Source organism: Vigna radiata, chromosome 10 (assembly GCF_000741045.1).
Source record: "Vigna radiata var. radiata cultivar VC1973A chromosome 10, Vradiata_ver6, whole genome shotgun sequence".
Lineage (NCBI taxonomy): Eukaryota > Viridiplantae > Streptophyta > Magnoliopsida > Fabales > Fabaceae > Vigna > Vigna radiata.
The window spans coordinates 17,542,942-17,567,609 of record NC_028360.1 but is presented as its reverse complement, the minus strand read 5'-3'; the positions used below and the strand labels follow the sequence as shown (position 1 = coordinate 17,567,609).

The window sequence follows — 24,668 nt, the reverse complement described above, 5'->3', positions numbered from 1 at the left end:
CTCTAATTATCATGTACTCTTGTATCAATTTATTATTATAAATAGAAGATTATGAGAGGGATCAATCATGCCCTCTAGAATTATTTTACAGTTTAATTCTCAAGTAAACATAGACAAACACTTACTATTGAAAGTATGTCAGAATCCAGATCTAAACCTCTATTACTAAACCAATGGTTATATGAACCTTAAATGATGTAAAATAAAATATGAAAAATCTAAAGCAGGGATGCTGTATCATCAATTCTCTCCAAGTAACTAATCTGATTAATGCATAGTTATTTTCATTAGTACTTGTTACATCTTCTAACACACTATACTCTGTCAACGATCAATGTAACCTGTAAAGGGATAAATTGTATAGCCACCAAACAATGGTGAAACCTAACCTGATTTGGGTGCAGCACAACAGTGTTTACAGCTGCACGACTTTCATATTCCCTTTGACAACCTGGCGCCCTGCATATTTGTTATATAAGAAATGATTGTAAAGAAATAATTTAAGGACACAAGTCGTATTACAAACATATTATATTACATGTTGTATATATACTTCACCTCAAATCCCAGATCTTAACTGTACCATCCTCTGAACCAGAATACATCCAATTACCATCACATTGAAACCCAACTGCCATAACGTTATTGGTATGTGAATCATAACTCATTACCTGCAACAAAATCAGGAACATAAGTTGTTTGAATCCAGAAAAGAAATGATTAGCCTGAAAGTAAGTGTATATGTTGAAAAAGACAAACCGGTTGGGGACTATTTGAGTTAACATCAAACAATCGTATGTGAGGATTTCCAGCTGCAGCCAAGTAGCGTTTATCTGGAGTTATCTCCAGCCGATTTACTTGCTGTACAAATAAGATATAGCAAAATAAGTTAACGAGTTATGAACTTAAGCATTCCAAAAAAGAAAGGACATCCTTCTTGATAAATTAGAAGCACGTAAGAACAACCATCGAACATTAGGTATACAGAGTAGCACTGAAACAGTAAACTTTTAATCACGCCATAATTAACACTAGCGCATAAGAGGCACAGTACATTCAACAGAAGAATATTGACTTAAAGGGGGAACAACAAAAAGTTTATGCAAGTTTAACTCGGTCTCAAATTTCAAAGAAATGTTTAGAAATAATGTGTCTTATCATAAAGTGTTTTGAAAAATACCAGTTATGAGATTTGATCTGATAAACCTACAAATGATTGAAGTACCACTAACAAAATGACAAAAAGGAAGGAGAAGAATGAAGGCAAACCGAATCAGGATATTGAATGGTACGGTAGCAACGGCCACTCTTGGCCTCCCAAAAACGAATGGTGTGATCATAGCTCGCAGTTGCAAGTATTACGGTTGGTTGGCTCATTCTACAATACAACTTTTTTTCTTCCTCTTTCAACCAACATTTATCTATCAAACAAAAATCGATATGGCATGTGATTTGATTGGTAAAAACAACTATGGTATGAAACAAAATAAAGAAAAGTAATGAACATACGATGAGATGTTGCTAGAACAACGGAGTGAATGAAAATAACCCCAAATTGACTATCACAAGAATACCCTAATTGAATACGGAACAGTGTGGGAAAAAAGACCAACCTCATGAGATCACCGTCTCGCGGTGTTTCCGCCGCCGCCACGTCTACGGTGGTAATAGGAGCGTGCCGCACTAGTCAATTCCCCACTTCATTTTGGTCGTCCTACATCAAAAGCGCCCCGTTTTGCACTAGAAAGAACTAGTGAGAGAATTGTTTACGATTTTACCCCCCTTCTTCTTGGTTGGGCCTTTGGATACTTGCCCATGTCCAAACTAAAGCCCAACAAGTTATTTTCGATTTTAAATTATTAATTAATCAATATTTAATCTTTCCTAATTTATATTGAGACTTAAATAAGTTTTTGTTTTTTTCTGTAATAATAAATTTTTATTTTATCTTGAAAATTTTCTTTGTTTCCGTCTCTCTAAAATTAAAGACTATTACTTTTGATTCTTAGCTTTTTATAACATTATTTAATTGCTTATATGTTGAATAAATTTGGTTCCTTTTTTATAACTGAAAATACGTTTAAGTGTTTTATTTATTACTAAAAGTATTATTTTTATATACAACATATAGTATTATTTAATATATAATTTTATTTTTATATGAAACTTTAACCTATTTTCTTGCCCCTTTTCATTAAAAGTAATAAAAATGTTATTTTTATTTTGTTTGATTACAATTGTATATTCGATTTGATGGGCAATGTATAAATATTTATATCATTTCAAAGTAAGATGCGATTCCTCTGTTTTCAAAATTCTGGAAAGCACTGTGCGAAACTATGTCTGTTTTTGTTAATAAATAAGTATCAAAATTTTGTGACAGTGTTCTGTATTTTCTTTTAATACATCTCCACGATAGCCGTTGTATAGATAATTGATGAATGTTTGGTATTTGTTTATATGATGATATTTTAACAACATTTTTTGACAATTTTTTTGACAACGGGATATGTGTCATCATTTTATTGGTGTATTTGAATTTACGTTTAAAAAAATATTTAAAACAGACCAATCACAAACTGTTATGTATATTGTCAAAAAGTTATTAAAAAAGTACTATTAAAATGACATTTTTTTTATATGACTTTACCATAGTTTGCATATTCTTTTAAATTCACAGAGTTAAAATTTATGTTTGATATTCACACACTACAAAAATAAAGAAATGAATTATAGTATCTACTTAAAATTCCAATTTCACTTAATTTTTTTATAAGTATATAATAGAACTGAAAAAAATTAATCGTGTCGGATTACATATTGAGTGAAAAAATTGTGAGCACACAATCTAAATCCTAAATAGAAAAAAATTAATGCAATAAGGAAAGTACAACCATTACTTTATTACCACCTAGCACAACTTTGTTTTGATTAGAAGTGTAACATTTTGACTTTATAACTTCACAATTATATTTGCTTTTCCGTACATTGCCTTATTCCCAAAGAACACATGGGTCAACCATAAGCTTCTATACATTTCTTGACGTGTTGTTTAAGTAAATAAAAACTTAAAAACTTTGGAGAAAGTGTTAGGAAGCACATGAACACACATATATAAACACTACTTGGTGGCAGTGGCTCTACGAATTACACGATTCTGTGTGAACATACACTGTCAACTGTTGTATTTGCGGCTGCGGCTCTTGTTCCTTGGTTTCTTCAGCTTCTTGGACTAACTTTCTCACACGATTCTTAATATCCATGTTCTTACCCCATAGAAGAATGTATAATCCAATAATCACCAAGATGGATCCCATCACACTAAACAACCAGGTAAATGAAAACTAAATCAGGATCAGGTGAAGGAGTGTATATTATGTATGAGGGTGCAACTGTGTGTATAAAGGTAAACGAATTCACCTTCCAAGATGGAGCTGTTCATGCAAGACTGGTATATCAATCATTGCTGCTATTATCTGAACAAGAGGACTGAATGCTGCAGTAAAGACAGGACCCCTCTTCTTCACACACCATGACATTCCCACAAAACATAAACCTGATCCTATCATCCCCTGTACATAAACCAACTCGTAAATACAACTGTTTCCTCGTTTTTAGTATATATTAGATGCTTTTATCTTTTCTTTATTTTAACACCGACTCAAATCAGGAAACAGCATCACGCAAAAGCTAGACATGGCCTAAGAATTTGTCACACCTTTTCCAAACCACGAAAGAAAGGATTTGATTCTGTAAATTTAAAATAAGTAACTTAGACTTAAGGACAAAATCAATAATTAGTATTTTAAGATGTTACAGGCATCTGCATGTAATATTTACGGCTAATTTTCATCTATAGCTTAGATTATTTCCTTCACATCTATAATTTAGATAATTGTGTCCTCTAAATTGAGTGATTAACTCACTTTAGAGGACCTACTTTTTGAACAATTCTCACTTGCGTTTTTATAGTAATTTCTATCTATCCTGTTTGCTTTTAATCACTTTATCTCCTGACTTGAAAAAGTGAACTTACAGAATATAGAAAAGCAATGATTTGTATCTTTCCCTTGAGGACCCAAATGGACAAGTTGTGGTCAGTGCACAAGCAAATAACAGCTGATTGAAGGGCTCCAAAGAAGCTCATGATGGCTGTGCTAGAATACTGGCATGGATATCTCTTGCTTATTTTTGACTGTAAAATATACCAAGAAGACCAAAAGATGGTTCCTATAACCATGGCTATTACACCAATAGTCCATCTCTCCGTTGTCTTTGTTGAATATATATTCACTGCAGAACTCTTGACCACAGTAGAAGCTGCGGATTCGTAGTGAGAAAAATTAACCAGTGGCTTTCCTTTGTAAAGTGTCAACATCAATGCGCCACCTATGCACACCAATGAACCGAGAACCTTAGCTCTCCCACTGTTGCATTTGATTTTCACAGTCTCTAATCTGTAAGATATAAAGGGATAAAGGACACGGTTATCCTGCTGCATCAAGTTTGGTAGCTTGCTCCCAAAGAATATAAGAATAGTATATATTTGAATTTTGGTTCATACCCAAAAGGTAATGCCATCATGAATGTGACCACTGGCACCATGTTGATGAAAGCACAAGAGAAGGTAGCAGAAGTATATTGTATCCCCACAAGGACAAAGTATTGAGTGACCGATGCCCTATAAAAAAAAGTTGTATTCAGTAAGTATCTCCCGACAATCATCCAAAAACAGAGAGTTTGGAAGTTCACGAGGAGAAAACAAGTGCTATAGTGAGAAATGAAAATATTACTAACCCAACAATGGCACTGCAGAAAAGGTAACATAAAATTCGAAATGTGAGCCTTGGTCTGTCGTTTCTGCAATTAAAACATATGATTACTCATAGTTTCAAAATCATTCATTGATGCAATTTGGTCTGTTTTGCAGGTTCACAAAATCATAGATTTCCCATCTCAGAAAACAAGATAAGTACTAAATAGAGAAATTGAGTTAACCAACCTTTCTTTAAAGTAGGCGACGGGGGCTATGAAAATGGTAGCAATTGTCAACCGGTATGTGATAAAAACCAAATGGTTCACCCCCTTTTCAAGGACTTTCTTAAGAAGAATATTCACTACAGCAAAAGAAAAATCAATTGCTATCATTACTATAAAAGGCTTCCATTCATCACAACTACTCTTCATTTCGGCAATGCAGTTCTTCCACAGCTCTTGATGGGGGCAGGGTGATGCTTTCCCTTCCTTATATTTTTATTTGGCTGAAAAAGTGATAGTAGCAATGCCACAGACAGCTATCTGTGAATTTATTTAAAACAAATATTCCAGAATAAGTGGCAAGAAAGCAAGATTAAATTCTGCAGTCACATTCAACACTTTAAGCAACCAGCTTTGGCAATAGTTTAATATGTATACTCTTCCTTTGGTTTTCTTTTGACTGATTCCGTTCAACATCAGCAGTTATTCCAGAATCATGATGAGGGATGATACAAATATTTATAGGTTGATTCATGATCTATGACTGACATTATGAGAAAATATAGGCCACGTGTTTTTGCATTTGTGTCATCTAGACATGAAATTGCAGTGTTTCATTCTGTCTCTCTTCTTTTTTCACCCAATTGGGCAATTGAAGCTTCTATAATGGGTTGTAGGCATCTTCTGGGTGTGACTGCACAACAAATTATGCTTCTCTCACCCTCGTTTACATGGCATCTAATACTTTCCCCTTTAGTAGGATGAGCAGCAGCACCATCTCAAATTAATGGAAAGCCAGAACAAATTGTCAAATCTTATTCCAAATTAATCACTTTAAAAGGAAACAGAATAATATAGTGGTGACCAAAGCAGGGAAAACATTTAAGGCATGGAAAATTAAGGCTCCAATGAAGTAGAACTTCAAAGTCTTCAGGTGGCATGCATGGCTTACGAATTAGATTCTCCAATCTGCTATATATATAAACTCAAATATTGGACGGCTAAGACATTTTGCCTAAAGTTTTGGAAGAAAAAAAACAAAAAGATTACTGATACTGAACTAAGGTTTGTTGATTTATGTTCTTGGTGATTCGGTTTCAACCTCTAATAAAGTTTTTAAAATATGTTACGAAGTCTTTAGGTCTGGTTTAGTCAGAATAATAGGATAAAATATAATAAAATAAATGGTCAAACATGATTTTAGTTCCTAAACCAAATTCAATTTTTTTTTTATATTCAAAATTTTGATACATTTTTTTCTTTAAATTTTAAAAATTAATATAAATATTTTTTTAACCCAACCATGAATACAAATAGTTTCTTAACCCAACAATTTTCTTTTTACATGTTAAATGGTATTTTAAAAAGACCTTTAAAATCAAATGTATCAAAATAATGTAAACACTTCAAAAATAATTTAAGATATATTTTAACATGTAAAAGAAATTCACATAGTTGAATTATATATATATATATATATATATATATATATATATATATATATATATATATATATATATATATATAATTTTTGATAAAACTATATATCAAAATCTGATATTAGAATAAATTACAACTTTATATTTTAAAGAGACGGTAAACATATTTAATCTTAAAATATAATTTTAAACATATCACATAATAATAATAATAATAATGTTATTATTTGATAATATTGTGTAATATAATGGAAGTATTACTTTTTATTAGAATTATTTATATTCTTTTTAAGATTAGGTTTTAATATATGTTTTTACCTATTCCTTTTTGAGAATTTAAAAGTAATACTACTAATTATTTTTTATATTTTTTATTTATGTACATTATTTAATTTTTAAAATTGTAATAATTGTATAAGAATTAACTTATAGATTAATTGGACAAATGAGATAGAAGAATTTATATAAAAAAAAGTGCATGAAGAAGATGACATATAAATGTATCACATACCGAAATAGACTTTCTGTTTAAGGTTAAAAATATATTTAATATAAGAATTTTGGAAAAACTAGTTCAATACTTTTTTTCCCTTTAGTAATTGTTTGAAAATGATTTACCAAGTATAACGAAAGATACTAGGTTGAAAGTCACCAAAATTCCTTTTCAAGTAATATGAAAATGGCTTAACAAAATATAAAGAAAAAAAAATACTAAGTTTACACTTCAAATATAATCAACTTCCAGCATACTTAAACCCTAGTTTCTTGAATAAGAGCCTAAATTTTTTAATTAGTTAAACTTCAATTTATGGAATATCTTAACTAAGTAATTTGTCTAAAGATTAGAGGTAAAAAGATGATTAATAAAAAAAAATCATTCCTAGACACAAGTCTATTAATTTTTTTCTATTATTTACTTTACCTCAAAGGTTTATAAAATATTTTTCATCCACGGTTAAACCAAATATGAAACTATGAAAGATTAATTTTACGAAAGATTTATTCACTATAAACAATTAAATAAAGTAAAACACTATAATGTGTAAATATAAATATGAAAATTATTTTACTTAATTACATCAAATTCCAACAAAAAAGAAAAAGAACAATTTAGTGTTAGTTGTTCATTTTACTTGAATTTTACTTATATCTAAATCAACATACTTCCATTTTCTTTTAACATTTTTTTTTAAAAAGAGTTTAAAATTAAAAATAATTTATCATAATCTAATAACAAATTATTAATGTAGTAAAGTATTTTCATATTTGTTAAAAAACACTTTGTATATAATTTCAAAAGCAGTGTAGATACGTAACTTTTTATACCAATTTAAAAATTATAAAGAAAGTTCTTTCTAAAAAGAGTTTAAGATTAAAATAATTTATCATCATCATAAGAAATTATTAATGCAGAAAATTATTTTCATGTTTGTTAAAAAAAAAAAAAACTTTGTTTTAAAAGCAGTATAATACATGACCTTTTCTACCAATTTCAAAATTTTTACAGAAAGCTTTTTTTTTTTTTTCATATCAATTAATTATTTTCACAACCAGTAGTATAATAACAAAAGAATATTTTTTCTTCTCATTCTTAGACACATCACATCGACCTTAAATCTAGAACAAAATCAATAACTTCAAAAGCAATTATTTTTTCATTGAACATATTATCAATGACAATCAATATAATGAAAAACTAGTTATAAAAAATGCATAATACATTACTTTTTCTTTTGTATTCATAAAAAAATAATATACAAAAACTCATAAGATAAACAATAATATTAACTATTAAACAACTATTTCAGTATTAAGTAAGACGAAAAATCACTTTTTTTTTCTTCAAAAATAATAGAGAACAAATGAAAAATAAGAACAAAAATAATAAATTTGTGTCTAATTTTCTTTTTTTTTTCAGAAAATAAAAAATAACATGAGTAAAATTTATGAAAAACTCAAGACAATACAAAAGGAAATAAAAACATTTTAATAAATACTTTTATCCTTTATTATATTTAATTTTATATTTCATTATTTATTAATATTAAATGTTATTATAAAAAGATGGTTAGTTTAATTTCTATCAATTTGTAATTATACTACATATATTTTAAAAAAGAACTAATATATACATGTAATATAAGAAATTTTTAAAAAATGGGGCCATGGTACTCCGCCCCTGCAAATATTCTCATTGGCCATAGATTTATGGTAAATAATTAGTTGAGAAAAAAAAAACAAAAAACTGTTGAAGTATTCTCATTGGCATTTTAGCAAAATATGAAATATCTTTTAAAAGTGGGCAAATTTTTAACTAGTTTATTATACTTTCGAGTATCTTATAAAGAGTGTTCTAATAAAGATAATATATTTTGAAGGTGGTTATTGACAAGTATAAAACAATTGTTTTTTATTTAAGATAACAATCCAACAATTAATATTCTTTGCCTATTCAAATTTGCAGAGATGCAAATAATTGTCCTCTTTATGTTGATTATAAGACATTATATTATATTCTTTGACTGTACAAAAGTGCCAATTAATTAAACAATATTATCATGATGCTGGAACCACCCAATATTTTCATATATATGCATGCATGCATGGCCTACTTGTCTTGGTGGAGAATGCAACAGATGGATTAATGAAAAATAGCACAAATTCTATAACATGTTCTATTTTACAACTTAAATATTAGTTATATTCTACAATATTTAATTACTATCCATTCCCTCTTCAACCTCGTGACATAAATCTCAGCAAACCAAATCAAAATCATTTGGATATTGAAATAGAATAAAGCTTGACCTGTTAAATCATTCCAATTTTTTTAATTTCACACAAGAGAATTTACCAATGACATGCTAGTGGAACCAAAAGGCAAGGCATACGACCATATTCCTTCAATTTAGAAGAGATATTATGCCACAAAGGATCACTTATACTAACTAATATCGCTATATTGATAAATTATTTTTAGCTTAATTTATTGTATATTCTTTTTTCAAAAATAAATTATTATTTCCTTAAAATAGCAGAGTCGTAAAACTCTACCTTATACTTCTAGGGACAGATTGATATTGAGAAACTTGTGTAATTCTACTATAGAATGTTAAGTTCAGTAGTTAATTGTTAATTGTGTTATTATTATTTGTTTTTTTTTATGAAATCACGATCATCTTTTATAAAATAGTTATTTCATTTCAAGCTAAATAGATTTTTTTTTCTTGAAAAAAAAAATGTTTTTCGGAAGAAGGGCGGCAAAGTCACGAAAAGAATATTAAGATATCTAAGTTTAGCTCAAAAGGAAGATTATACGTTAGTTTAAGGGGGGAAAAGCATTTGATTAATTTATTAGCTGCTTTCAACGAATCATTCAATAAAAAATCCACTGGATGCGAATGATTAAGAGAGACACTGAATTTTTTTAATAATTTTCTTAGAATTAGTCAACATTATTAAAATTTACAAAAAAAAAAAAAAACTTTCTTTGGCAGCATTATATATAGAAAAAACTTATTAAATAAAAAAGTGAGACATATAAATTAATACACTCCTTAATAAATTTTTGTTAATAATACAAAGAATTCCACAAAGAAAAATTCTATTGCTGTTTGTTCGGAGTATTATTCTCTGCCATGATTAATCAGCATAAATAAAATAGTGCCTTACAAAACTAAACGTGGAGAAATGTGGTTTTATGCTTTAAGGTCAGGAACTATTAGATATTGTGTATTCACTTAGGATCGAACGGTTTAGACAGTAAAAGAATGTCAATGAGATTATTGTGATCGAGTTGCACTATCCTACATATTGTTTGGTGATTTCTAAACAATAATTAGAATTTATATAAAAGCATGATTAATATCAATTGGATTACTAGTACACTATAAATAATCTAAAGTTCATTCATTCTAAATAGAAAGTTTGAGATAAAGTGGAAGTGATTGAATTTATTATACATTAATTATTGAACAATTTTTTTTGGAATTTAGCATTAGAATATCTTCTTCTGTTATAGTAACTTCTTAGTGTGATCATAATAAATAAATAATCTCGATTTCATAGCTCAATAAAACATCATTACTTCCGACGGAAGAAAATTGCTAAACCTTTGAGCACACAAAAGGGTCTTATACATAATGAACTTAAAATTAAAGAATGATTGGTAAATGAAGAGTATTAAGAAGTGACAACTTAAGATTTCTTTGACAAACAATATTTAACACTAATCAAGCTAGCTCGGAAGGCATATAAAGGAGAGGATCCCAAGAGCCATTATAACTAAACCAACTGTTGTTCTCACATTGCACAAATTGTTGTTGTTCCAATGTCCAAAGCCCTTCAGTTGCACCACCCACTAGAGGTAACTGCATGCTCACCATATTCATCATTTGGCCACTTTTATTGCAACTTGATGTCCCTTGATCTGGGCATGCCATATCAATAGTAGACTCAATCACCCCAGAAAGTGGCCATGCCAAGGTGGCTGCAGATGCAAGAAGGTTATTATTATTATCAGGAACTTGGCTCATAAATTGAGTAGGCCAAGGCAACTCATACGCCACTTCATTGAACCATGCTGCCTCAGTTGGGGTTTGACAAAGTTGATGAGAGTCGACTCTAGAACTTCTTCCTTCAGAACCTTCATGATCATGATTTGGGATAACCATACTCTTTGAACAAGTGTTTGATGTTGCTAAAGTACTCGTAACACCAAGTAAAGGGTTGGCTCCAGTTCCATTCATACTTGAGAGGACAGTATTACGGGCTGATGATGATGGTAACAATAAATCTTTCTCCGCGGAACAAACATTCTGAGTTGATGTTGAAACCCAGCCAGATTGAACAAGTGGGGAAGCAGCACTATTAGGAAGAAATGGAAAGTGAAACTTTCCTTTCTTTCCATCAAGCAGCTTGGCCTTAAGTGCACCAAGAAGGCCTTCAGCATCTTCACCTGGCTCATTGACATCCTCAAAAGAAAAGGGTTCAGAGCAATTGGGCACAAAGGTTGAACCACCGCCATCACCACGCTTAGAAGCATCACCAGAAGTTGCTTCGGGCAATTCAAAGTTGGTTCTAGCATTGGCACCTCTCAAGGCTCGAGCAGCATTGTCATATGCCCTAGCTGCATCCTCAGCCGTGTCAAATGTTCCAAGCCAAAGCCTGACCTTCTGTAGAGAGTCTTTGATCTCTGCCACCCATCTCCCTGATGGCCTTTGTCGAACCCCCACAAACCTGTGGTGCCCTCTTGATGATGACTTCTTTCTGGTACGGTTTGCATCACTCACTGCTCCCATTTTTGCTTCTTATGAAATCTCAAAACATGCCCCTATGAGACTTACCGAACCTTTTGAGCTTCAAGGGAACACGGTTTATAAGCTTGAATAATAAGGAAAGCATCTTCATCTCTCCGAAAGGGACAAATAAGAACATGCCAAAATCTGCATGACACATAGGGCATGATTTATGTGTATTTTAGAATGCCACCATTGCAGGCCGTGTTGTTGATATCGACACAAAGTTTTACAAAGGACGCACCCTTTTATCGTTGTTGTAATATTAGTAAATTTTAGAGTTCATGTAGTTGAACTATTAATCATGCAAAGAAACCAATAATTTGTTATATTTTCTTCTTTTTCATCCCTCAACTTAAATAACACTTCAGAGAAAATGAACTATATATTTTAAAGGAAAAATGTGGTCATTAAAAAATATGATATTTATAGCTAAAGATGTGTTGAGAATGACATAGATAATTCAAATGCGTATGTTACAATCACCCCTTCACAGTCATGAATGGTGACAATCTGATAATCATATGCAAAGTTGTCCTGTTTTGGTTGTATGGCTACATTAAGAAATGATTATCTCCTAATTCAGGATTTAACTGCACATTTGGAAGGTAATTAAAATATAAGCAAAAGCAAATAAGGACATTTGAATAGTTCCAAATAATCCTTGGCTCCAACGTTTATCATCTTTAAGAACGAGGATGCAGACTAGGTTAGATGTTTCTGTTGAATAAAAAAACAAACGTTTAGGCGTTACTTACAGTAGTAGTTATTGTTCTTATTAGATCCATGTCCTTTTCTTTCTTTATCCTTTCCTCCATTACTGTTTCATTTTTTGTCTTTTTGGATAAATATAAGACATAAAAGTGTTTCCATGCATATATACGTCAAAGCGAAATATTATAAAATAAGGATGATATATATCTTCATAACTGGCGCAGGGAGGGCAATTTATACACTCCAAAGATTTAAAAATAGAACATTTCCTCTTCATAATAACAAACTAACAAATCCTTTCAGGGGCTTTAAAAGATAACATCGCAACACAAGAGGTTAATATTAACTATATTGGTCATATGTCACTTTATTTCTTAACTTTAAATCTGTAAGTTATCATTTACATTTTGGACTTTTAATTATAAAAGTTTACATTAAATATCAAGATAGGTTATTGAAGTAAAATTTTAATTCATAATAAAAAAACACTAGGAATTGCATCTAGATTTTATCCCAACAAATTAATAAATAACTTAGAAAACAATAAATTTTATTCCAAAATTTATCTGTTCGCTTCTTAAAAATGTAGATTGTTTACATCTATGCACACATCTATGATCCTTGTATTTTCAACAAGATTAATTTAAAAAATCTTTTATCACTAATTAAAAGAATTGTAAGAATCTATAAAATAGTCTAAGAGAGTGGCGGCTTTTAAAAAAAGTGACATTATACTTCTTTAATAATAAAAATAAAAGTTGACAATATGAATAAAAATTTCATTAAATGAAATTCATTTTATTAAAATTATTATTTCTCAAAATTTTCTTTCTAAACTTTTTTCTTTTATCTTTCTAAATTTCTAATTTCAATCTTTATCTTTTTAAATATGAAAAGCTCTGAGTATTCCTAGTAAATAACTCTATATATTTACTCTATCAAAGTTTATAATCGAATAAAGTTTCTTTGTTACTATTTTTAAAGTAACTTTTTTCTTTGGGTTGCATGTGAGTTAAGAGACAATGGATGTGATTTAAAAGTGTTCTGAGTGAATTTATATTGTTTTGTGATCATGACGATATGTTTATATTTTTTTTATTGGATTCTTATTTATATAGTTGTCATCTTGTGATAAATATATCTTTAAAAGAGCATTTTGAGAGATTAGAAGTTGTTTAACCAGGATATGGAAAGTTTATTTTAACCCTTGCAAATTTGAGAAATATGGTATAAATTGATTGTTTGTTATTACATGAATTGAATGTTGAATTGGTACATTATATTTGTTAACTTGATTTGGGGAAATTTTGATAAATATGTAAACATGTATTTACATTATTAAATAGGTATTTGATTTATGAAATTTGGGTTGAATTTATAGAGTTGCATAATGGGTTTTTAGTGAGTCATTTGGGCTAAATTGATACTATTTTGATTTAGATAAATGATAAAAATACTCATTAAAATAAAAAAGAAAATAATCTTTTATGCAGAATTATAACTTTGTATTTTGCAAACTTATTATTAGACTATTCTTAATTTAAATTTGTCATAGAATCAACAAAATATTAAATAAATCCAAAAATAAATAATACTAACTTATATTATAATCAAGATTATTATAAAGAATCCAAATGACCTTATATCAAAATAATATCACAACTAAAATTGAGCCAAAAAGAAAATATAAAATAATAAGATAATAAATTTAAAGAAAAACAAATATTTAAGTTTATAATTTTATATTAAAATTTAAGATTTTTAAATTTTTGGAAATGAAATTATTTTATCTAAATAATATATTTTATAATAAAATATTTAAATTTTTTAATAAAATGAATTACCTTTAATTTTTTTATCCAGATACGAAATAAAATGTATGCATATTTATAATTTATCTTGTAAAATGTATACGTATCTAGTAATACATCTTTGAAAAAAAAAATGTTGATAACTCAAATGTGTGACCTTAAATGATTATGATTTTGATTGATTCAACCAAGATGGTTTTAGCTATATATGATGTTTCTCTTTTTCAAATTTAAGCAATTTTTATGTTATTACTACGTCATCTAATTTTTGACACAAATTATTACGTTATAACTTATAACGGTGTCTTGTTTATGTAAAATATTACTAATAAAATTTAATAGCAAACTACATACACTAACCTTTTTTCACATCATTGAATAAGAAATCAACGGTGATACAAGTGACTTAATTTTGAAAAACCGTATAATGAAAATTTTATAAAAATTAAAATTAGACATTCACAAAATTACAAATGCATTTAATTTTTTTACAAACTTTGGATTAGATTTGAATATTCTTAATCTATATTTAACTAGGCCATAGCTCATCATGAGTTAACTTATCACTTTCACTAATGTTATAAATAAACATCTTTATCAATTTTTTATAATAATATTTTAATAATATTTTTTTGACAACATATACGTATCATCATTTTATTGATCTATTTAAATTTATATTTAAAAATTATTTAAAATATACCAATTTTACATAATCAAAAAATTGTAAAAAAGAGTAATCTTAAAAGTTTTTCCATTCCTTAATTTCCACCCAAACACCGAACTTCACTCACTACATTTTTTCCTTAGTAATTCTACTGCCTGTGATGTGAATGGCACCTCGATGACTTTCTCTCTTGGTCACACAACAAGAACCTCTTCCAACATTCTACCTTTGACATTCTTCCTGCGACACCACACGCATTCTCCACTGCCACATCAACATGGCCTGTGCTGCGTCTTCTCCGCCACCGAGCTTCGCTCTTTCTATCGGAGACAACTACCGCAAAGAGGAGGAGAGCAAGTGTGCTTACCTTGTGATAGCTCTCTGCCCTTGTTTCGTTTGCTTCGTGCTTCTCCTGATTGCACTTTTCATCGTTCTCGTTGTCAAATTTCACTTCTTTTGCCACACCCCTCTCCACTCCTTGCTTTCTCAAAAAAGCTGTTGATTATACGTCTGGGCTCTTTTTCCGCCTTGCCCCTTTCCCCTTTTCTTCATGAAAAGTTTCCGTTTTTGAATAGGACATTTGCTAGTCATGTTGATTCTGGGCTTGAGGAAGATTGTGATGGTAGAGGTGTCAGTGGTTGATGAATGCCGGGTTCAATTGTCGCATGATTTGGTTGTGGAGGTGCTGCAAAGGTTTAAACATGCTAGGAAGTCGGTTTTTCGGTTCTTTTGTTGGGCGGAGAAGAGGCCTGGGTTTGCTCATGATTCCAGAACTTATAACTGCATGATGCGTGTTCTTGGGAGGACTAGACAGTTTGAGACAATGGTGGCATTGTTTGAGGAAATGGATGAGAAGGGTCTTTTGACAATGGAGACTTTCTCCATTGCTATTAAAGCCTTTTCTGAAGCAAACCAAAGGAAAAAGGCTGTGGGGATCTTTGATCTGATGAAGAAGCATGGGTTTAAAGTGGGTGTTGTTGTGATTAATTTCTTGCTTGAAAGTCTTGGCACTGCAAAACTCGGTAAAGAAGCGCAAGCTGTTTTTGAGAAATTGAGAGATAGATTTATACCCAATTTGCAAACTTACACCATACTTCTTAGTGGTTGGTGCAGGTTGAAAATTTTGCTTGAAGCAGGGAGGGTGTGGAATTAGATGATTGATGGGGATTTAAGCCGGATATTGTTGCGCACAATATTATGCTTGAGGGGTTTTTGAAGTGTAAGAAGTCTGATGCCATCAAGTTATTTGAAACTATGAAGGCCAAATGTCCTTCCAATGTTCGGAGTTATACAATTATTATACAAGACTTCTGCAAGCAGAAGATGACAAGAGAAGCGATAGAATATTTTGATGAAATGGTAGAACGAGGGTGCCAACCTGATGTTGCACTTTACACGTGCTTGATCACTGGGTTTGGGAGGCAGAAGAAAATGGATTTGGTATACAATCTACTGAAGGAAATGAGGGAAAGAGGTTGTTCACCCGATGGGAAGACCTACAATGCTTTGATAAAACTGATGACTAGCCAGCATATGCCAGATGATGCAGTGAGAATATACAAGAAAATGATTCAAAGTGGCATTGAACCAACTGTTCACTCCTACAACATGATAATGTAATCTTATTTTATGACAAAAAATTATGAAATGGGTCACGTAATTTGGTATGAGATGCATCAGAAGGGGTGCTGTCCTGATGATAATTCCTACGCTGTACTCATTGATGGGCTTATAAGACAGGACAGGTCTGGTGACGCATGTAGGTATTTAGAGGAAATGTTAGAGAAGAGGATGAAAGCTCCTCAACTTGACTATAACAAGTTTGCTTCTGATATTTGTAAAACTGGGAATACTGTCATCCTTGAGGAGTTAGCTAGAGATGAATTTTGTTGGTAAGTTTGAAGTGTCTAATATATTAGCTAGTTGGGTTGACATGATGAAGAAACACGCCAAGAGAAGAGAGCCTACAAAATCCGCTGGTCAGTTTGTATGACTGCCTAATTGAATTGAATGCGACGAAGGACCAAGGACCTCTTTGGTCCAAGGACATAGCAACACTGAGCTACCCATCAAGCTCTTTGTTTTTATAAATTGCTGTTGGTTGTGTTGTACATTGGCATATATTATTTTAAATGAAACATCCTGCTGATCCTCGTTGAACTCTTTGTCTATATGCTGTTTTACGTTGCAGTAATCAACAAAATTGATATTTCTGAATATAGAAAATGTATAGCTTGCTTTATAGTAATACTGGAGCCAACAATAGCAGGTTTACCACATGATGTTTGCATAAGCTCTTTTTGTTGTACTTTTTATTCAATGAAAATACGAGTTGATTGATCTCTTACCTAAATTATTGTTCTATTCTTTGTATTCATACGAGTAATCCGTGTTAGCAAGGGATTTGTGTTAAAAGTTTAATCAGTGATTAGGTATAATATATAATTAAGGAAGAACTTCCTTTACTGTCTTGGTTAAATGTAATCTATACAAAATTGGTAAATGGGATTCTAACATCGATAACCCAAACTCCGGGATAGTTATCTGATTATCATTTAGAAACTAAAACATGGATGAGTTTGAATTTATTAGATTATGAACATGCTAAAAGTATTGTGCTGGATAAAGTTTACAGAATAATTATGTATCTTTTACAATATTTTTCAATTAATCCTCTTATTTGCTGACAAAAAATGTTTTAATTATATTATGTTCTCAAACACTTAATGTATTTTCATAAATAATAAAAATATTTTAAAAACAGATATACATGAAATAATCGAGATTCATAAAAGAATAACTAATCTTTGTGGTAATTAAAAAGTTAATCAGTATAGCTCAATTTTACAAATCACATTTAATTTTCTTTTCTGAAATTTTCTTTATTGAAATTTAATTTTTAAATATTATTGATATAAAATAAATTCTTAGTTAATGGAAAAGTATTTTTGAAAAAATATAATTAAATGGGACGAAAATAATTAAATGTAGCAGAATATAACTAAAGCAGTCTCACAGGTCCAAAAATTTAGGTCTTTTCATACCAATTTTTGGCCCAACATATCTATCTATCGGACTTCATGTCCCCCCAACCGGAACTTAAAAGCGTTGGTTTTAAAGTGACGTTGTTAAGGCAACCGAAACAAAAGTACGCTCACAGATTTACCCCTCGTGGTTAATATTTTCCATTGTTAAATGGTAATAAAATTCAAATAAAGAAAAAATAAATTTGAAAGGTGGTAAAAAGAATAAAGAGGAGAATAATAATAATTGAGAATTTTATTTTCATTTCGGTAATTTCTTCTACGATATGAGATGAAAAGTCAACCGCTTGTGCAGTATCTTTGAGTGGTTGAAAAACATCAATCAAATGATTGCACAACAATTATCCTTGTGCTTGTGCTTGGATCCTCTCAAATTACTGAACAAGAAACATTAAAATATTGCCAATACACTTTTCCCAGTATTCTTTTGCCAATCAGCTTGTAATAATGATGCATATACTATTCTCTATTCATTATCTTACCAATATTATACATTTAACAGATTTTTCTTCGTTAAATTTAACTTCTGTACAGTCACTGAATAAACTGAATACATACAATTATATAAAATAAGGTTAAAATTGATAAACTTTTATCAATCAATATAACTACTAACAATTTTTCTTTTTTTCCACTGTATTAGAAATTATATTACTTATAATAAGAACACATTAATATTATAAAGATAAAATAATTATATAAAGAAATTTTTTTATATTTCTAAAAAATTTTAAAAATAAAAAAAGATAATATCAAATGTAAATCTATTACTTTCTCATTTTCATACATTCCGGTGAAGGTAGCAAAACAAAAGTGATTGGAAAAAGACGAATGAGTTGGTGATTTAATTATGTTTAACCTTTTTGTGGTTTGGAGAGTCTGGTATTGGGTTTAATTAATTTGAAGTACAAAATTTCAAACTTGAGGTGGACCTACCGCAACAGAAATTGTCTGTGATCTACAATGATCTTAAAAGCTGAGATGCATTGTCTGAAATTACAATGTGGAATTCCAGAAATTCCTGAGGGAAAAAGGTTAAAAAACTGCTATGGCAAAAAGTTAAACAAAATTTCTGAGATATAAGCAAAATATGTAGTACAAGAAAAACTGGAATTACAAAACTTGATCATCTAACAGTGGAAGCAACAGTATGAGCCCACCACCTGAGACTATCTTTTATGTCAATTTCATTGTTCAGGGCAGGAATTTTCCAATTCACGAGAGAGTTCTCTTTCTTACTTTTTTCTTGAACCTTCCACGCTTCCGAAAGGTAAGGTCTTTGTACTGCAGACCCATCACAATCCTCTTCTTCCTCGTCACTCTTCCCTAACCTTTGCAAGCCAGGAATGATTGAAGCCAAACTAGAGTCTTTATCTTCCTCTGAGAAAACAAACCCCAGATCCATGAACCCTTTTAACTCCTCAAATTCAAGGTCTGACAAACTCTTGCTTTGCCTTTTCTTCTTCCTTTCCCTCTTCTTAGGCAACACTTCATGCTGCACCTGTACGTCTGAGTCTGTGACATCTTTTCCCGAGAGAATGGTTTGAAGCTTTGGCGAAAAGACTGAGTCTGGGGAAAGAGAATCATCGTTGAAACATGTCATGGAACTCAACTGGTCGCTCATGGACCTGTTGTGAGTGCTTTGGAAGCGCAAAAGCATTGGTTCTGATGGTTCTTCTTTTATTTCATGATCTGAATTTTCATGAGAATTTGTCGGTGTTGATGAACTTGTGCGTTCCTTCGAAGTTTTGTACCCAAACCAGCATGAATCAAAGAGGTTCAAGACTTCCTCTGCATCCATGAGGAGTGGTGATAGCTTTGGAAAATCAGCTGAGCCTTTAGAATTGTATTAGCAGAAACTGTCAAGACATGGTAGATAAGATATCCTATATAATTATGTCATGCCCTTGATGACCATTTTGCCCTTGCTGAACCTTGAAATCACGAGAAGAACTCAACCAATCATTTCCACGTTTTGGATTTGAGACATTTTCTTATTAATGTATGATTTCTTTTATTTTTTTGTTTAATATTCGTATTTGTGAAGGAGAAAACGTTAGTTTTGGACAAAAATGAAAGTGTTTGGAATGGGATGGCTTTAAGAAGAGGCAAAAGAAAAGGTCTTTTTATGACAAAATACAGAATTATGAATGCTACTAGATAAAGCCAGATATGAGGTTGGCCATTGGTTCATATCAACACTGTTGCCAATCTTTTTCTGTTCTCTTAGATGTTGACATTTTTTGGTCACATCTCTTTCTTGTTGGTTTGGTGATTGCATCAAAGCTTTCATGTGTAAACTAATTGCGTTAGCAGTAGCAATAGCAATAATTGACAGTTGCTTCCAAACTACACAAAAATTGAAAGCCTATTACTGTGGTCGGCATTAGATGCAACTTTCATGCTAAGTTTCTAGCACTTGTACATATTTTAGACTTGGAGAAAGAAAAACTTTTTAACGAAAGGTACCATGCATGTGCCCTTTTTTATGCATATTCAACAGGTTTTGCCAATTTATTTACTCCACAGACATCATTTTCATTTCATATTTAAAACTGTTTCTGATATTTCACACACATCTAATATCATGCTCCCCTTTTCCTGTTTAAAATTTGCTAAATTACATATATAGGTCTTAAACTAAGGAATCAGAGTGGGATTCACTTCATGGTAGTTATGAATTGATGTTAAATTAAACTTCACGTGATTAACGAAAGCACATCATTATAATAATTAGTGTAACATGCTGCTACCAAATTATATTATCACTTTTTATTACATCATGTATGTGTGCTTTTATTAGTTATTACATCATCTATGAACAAAACAATGACAACAGTAAAACTCTTCTTTTCATCTTTTTCTGTTCTTATCTTCTTCTCTAATTCCTTTCATCACTCCACATTCCCTTTACAGAAGTAACAAATTGAGTTTAATATGTCAGACTAGTTTTTTTTTTTTTTTTCTCATCCAAACATAAAAGACAAGTAACAAGTAATGATTTTTGTGACTGTAATCTATGGTCGTATAAAGTGAGTGGTCTTTTCTGTAGTTTCTGCGGCTTCAGCCACATAAAATATACTTATTCCAGAATGAAGTGGTTGGGTCTCGCAGAAAGGAATATTTGGAATATTCTTATAATAAACGTAGATTCTACCATGTATGTTTTTGTGGCAAATTCAATCATTCAACGTTGTTAAACGACGAGGAGAATTACAGAAGAGCTTAATTCGCACGTGCATCTCGTGCTTCTATTTTATTTACCATTTGTATATGATTTTAATTCAAAGGTATGCTTAATAACTTTTTTGTTGATAAAGAAAACGATATAAATTTGTTGCGAATAAAACTATCTTATACACTACTTAAAAATAAAAAAAATTAATATGAATTTGTTTATAAATTAATTGTAATTTATATAAAATTTATCTAATTTTCTCTCCTTTTTAAAAGAATAATTTACGTTCCATTGGGAAGACAGGATTTTCCTTTTACATTTTTCCTCGCCACATCTAACATTGAAAAGAATATCTTTAACGGAAATTTAATAAAAAATTCGAAAGGAAAAATAAAAGTATGGTTATTTTAATTGTATGAAAATAAAGAGAGAACTAATAAAATAAATAAGAACGATAAAAAAAAAATAAGAGGAAAAACATTTAAGCTATACGTAATGACCTCTAGTACTACTTCAATAGTGCATGAGAAAACATTATAAGCTAATGAAAAAAAAAATGTTATAGGCCTTTACCTAATACTTCATTTTAATGAAACTTGTCATTATAAATTATTTTTTGTAAGCTAGGAAGTTGAAATTCACAAACAGCACTTTTGTCAGATTGTGTAAACCGAGAAGGTTGTTGGATGGGAAGAAGACTTAGAACATTGACTAGTATAATAAATTAAACACCCTGGATTATAATTTATAACTATTAGTTAATATTCTAAAATTATGAAAAAGGAAATTTTAGATCAATAAAAAATATACAAATAAAAAAGAGGACCACGGGAAGAGAAGAGTTCCGCAACAATTGCTTAAATAAATAAAAAAATATTCAGTTGGAAATTGCTTTATACATGTATATTTTGGAGATGTTCTAAATTCTTCATGGTGAATTATCTACATAAAGATAATCTTTTAAACATATATTTTCTTATTATATTTGTATGATAATATTTTGCATGTGTGACAGTTTCTATAATTAAAAAAGACATAACTGTCAACGTTAGCTATAGATAATTTTAACATTATTATTTGAAATCAGTGTTGTGGTCTACATCAGTAATAGAGCGTAGATAGGTAATGTTGGGAGGGTTCAAAATATCTGCCCAATGTCTTGAATGAACTTCTTAAGCTAATTAAGTCACTGACGACTTTTACTGCATTTTGCAGACTTAATTGTTTTGATTTTGCAAGCAGATAAAATGTCGAACCCATAAGAATGGAAGGGCAACAAATTCAAAGAGAGACACGTGTGTTCAATAAATATTTTTAAACTGTTTTATTCATTGAAACAAGTCATAGTATATAAAGATTCAGCATTTCGACTTCAAATTTACAAAACTATACATTTAGAGATGATCGATGTTTGGAGATGATTTCGTAACAACTCAATAAGATATGATCAATGTTTGAACAACTGAAATACGTTTTGATATTATCTTAAAATTTAAATTTGAAGTTAATTCAATTTCCTAATAAGTAGCTAAAAAAAAGACAATAATTTCTATCCACTTATATATATTTCTATATTTTTTCAGATCACTAATGCAAAATTTCTAACATCATTTATTAGAGCATATCGTTTATATACACGCACTTAATGTTATGTAACCTGCGGCCACAAGGAAGAACACAATACCACAAATTGTGCAAGAGTTTCATTCATTTGGAATAATCTAGATTGATATGAATCAATCCATGCTAATAACTTTACAATAAAATGTATGGTTATAGAAACCAATTTGAACGAATCCAAATTAGAATCAATACAATTCCATGACAAGAAACTCATACCTAAGGATTAATTACCCGTGTCAACATACAAATTTTTGTTCGAAGTTTAGCTGGGTCATGAAAAGTCCATAAATTGAGAAAGAAAAAGATGAAAAGTCCATAAATTGAGAAAGAAAAAGAAAGAGAGGGAATCCAACTATCAAGCACTACAGGTATGATTTGACTGAAATAAATCTTGGATTACTCAAAGTCGAGATCCTGGTGATAGAGGGCGAGGAGGCCGAGAACGAGGTGGACATGATCGAGGTAATGATAATGAAGATCAAACCGATCAACAGAATTGACATGACTGAGGACAAGGAAAAGGACGAAGAGTTCAGTTAAGAGTGGAGTGTTTTAAATGTGGCAAGTACAACCACTATGCAAACGAGTGTAGATCATCAACATAGTGCTACAAATGTGGCAAGTTTGGTCATATTGCAAAGTATTGCATGACCGAGACAAAGGGGGAGACGAATCTCGTTATTGAAGATGTAGAAGAATTGTTACCGGTAAAGAGCTTGATGAGTTCATAAAAAAAGTTCTCATTCCCACACATATGATTTCTTGCTACCGGGATCACTTCATCCATTATTTAGACCGAACTTTCCATGATCTACACTCGTTTGCATAGTGGTCGTACTTGCCACACTTAAAACACTCTACTCTTGAGACCCTTTTCCTTGTCCTCAGTCATGCCAATTCTGCTGACCGATTTGATCTTCATTATCATTACCTCGACCACGTCCAACTCGTCCTCAGCCTCCTCGCCCTCTTCCACCAGGACCTCGGCTCTGAGTAATCCGAGATTTATTCCAGTCAAACCGTACCTGTAGTGCTTGATCGTCGGGTTCCCTCTTTTTCTTTTTCTTCCTCAATTCGTGGGCTTTTAATGACCCAACTAAATCCTCCACAATGAGAGTTGACAAATCCTTTGTCTCTTCAATAGTGACTATTCTCCGTTCATTCCGAGTTGGTTGGCCATCTTCTATACTCGAGTTATAAACTCAGCAACTCCATCATTTTCATCCATCTCCATATGCTCAAACTCTCTTCTAAGAGCTTGTACTCAGACTTGCTTCACGTAGGTATCTCCTTTGTATGTCACCTTCAAAATTTCCCATGCTTCTTTTGTCGACTTTGCATTAGCTATTTTCTCAAATCCAGATTCATCCACTACATTATACAGAAGGTACAAAGCCGATATGTCTTTCAAGCAACATGGTTCACAAGCTCGTCATCCGCGGGTTCATTGTACCCGTCTTCCACTATGTCCCATACGTCTTGGGATCCAAAAAGAACCTTCATCTGCAAAGACCAATTGTCATAATTGATATTTTCTAATAATTTGTGGCACACATCCCATTGACTACCTTTGCCATCTCTCCCACAAAAAAAAAAAATCAAGCACTCACTTTTTCTCTCACGATGTTTGACTCTCTTCTCTCTTTCTCGGTACTCAGTTGGGAAAATCTCCCAATACACACTCCGATATTTCTTCAAAATTGAGTTTTGTTATCTATTGATAATTGAAGGGCTTTAAATAGCCATGATATTTACAATATTATGGAAATTAAAATAAAATCTGAAAATAAAATATCAACTGACTTAAAAATAAAATCTCCTTAACCTATCATAAAATAATATTCTACCTAGATAAACAGAAAATCATAACATCCCTATTTTATCTCTATAAAATCAAACCAAATATGGCTAGACCCAA

At 30.8% G+C, this 24,668-nt stretch overlaps 4 protein-coding genes and 1 pseudogene across 4 annotated transcripts in view; 1 reads left to right on the top strand and 4 right to left on the bottom strand.

Moving 5' to 3' along the window:
* LOC106776247 (protein LST8 homolog) overlaps window positions 1–1,737 on the bottom strand; it is an 8,314-nt gene extending 6,577 nt beyond the window's left edge. Inside the window, exons 1-5 of the mRNA XM_014663637.2 lie at window positions 1,614–1,737; window positions 1,270–1,421; window positions 760–861; window positions 559–671; window positions 390–459 (exon numbers count right to left, since the gene is read on the bottom strand). Coding sequence (XP_014519123.1) covers window positions 390–459; window positions 559–671; window positions 760–861; window positions 1,270–1,377 — 393 coding nt within the window. The 5' untranslated portion in view covers window positions 1,378–1,421; window positions 1,614–1,737. The remainder of the gene's footprint in view (window positions 1–389; window positions 460–558; window positions 672–759; window positions 862–1,269; window positions 1,422–1,613) is intronic.
* A 1,162-nt stretch (window positions 1,738–2,899) lies between these two features.
* On the bottom strand, window positions 2,900–5,254 carry LOC106776246 (WAT1-related protein At3g30340). The gene is made up of 6 exons (XM_014663636.2): window positions 5,003–5,254; window positions 4,798–4,860; window positions 4,565–4,681; window positions 4,037–4,457; window positions 3,421–3,572; window positions 2,900–3,321 (listed from the first exon to the last, which is right to left on the bottom strand). The coding sequence occupies exons 1-6, from the start codon at window positions 5,185–5,187 to the stop codon at window positions 3,141–3,143; spliced, it is 1,119 nt and encodes a 372-aa protein (XP_014519122.1). The 5' UTR covers window positions 5,188–5,254; the 3' UTR covers window positions 2,900–3,140.
* A 5,394-nt stretch (window positions 5,255–10,648) lies between these two features.
* On the bottom strand, window positions 10,649–11,716 carry LOC106774944 (ethylene-responsive transcription factor ERF119-like). The gene has a single exon (XM_014661970.1). It carries the CDS (start codon window positions 11,714–11,716, stop codon window positions 10,649–10,651), a length of 1,068 nt encoding a protein of 355 aa, XP_014517456.1.
* Window positions 11,717–15,494: 3,778 nt separating this feature from the next.
* On the top strand, window positions 15,495–16,801 carry LOC106774943 (annotated as a pseudogene).
* Window positions 16,802–19,008: 2,207 nt separating this feature from the next.
* On the bottom strand, window positions 19,009–20,027 carry LOC106775462. The gene has a single exon (XM_014662585.2). It carries the CDS (start codon window positions 19,748–19,750, stop codon window positions 19,076–19,078), a length of 675 nt encoding a protein of 224 aa, XP_014518071.1. The 5' UTR covers window positions 19,751–20,027; the 3' UTR covers window positions 19,009–19,075.
* Window positions 20,028–24,668: the final 4,641 nt, after the last annotated feature.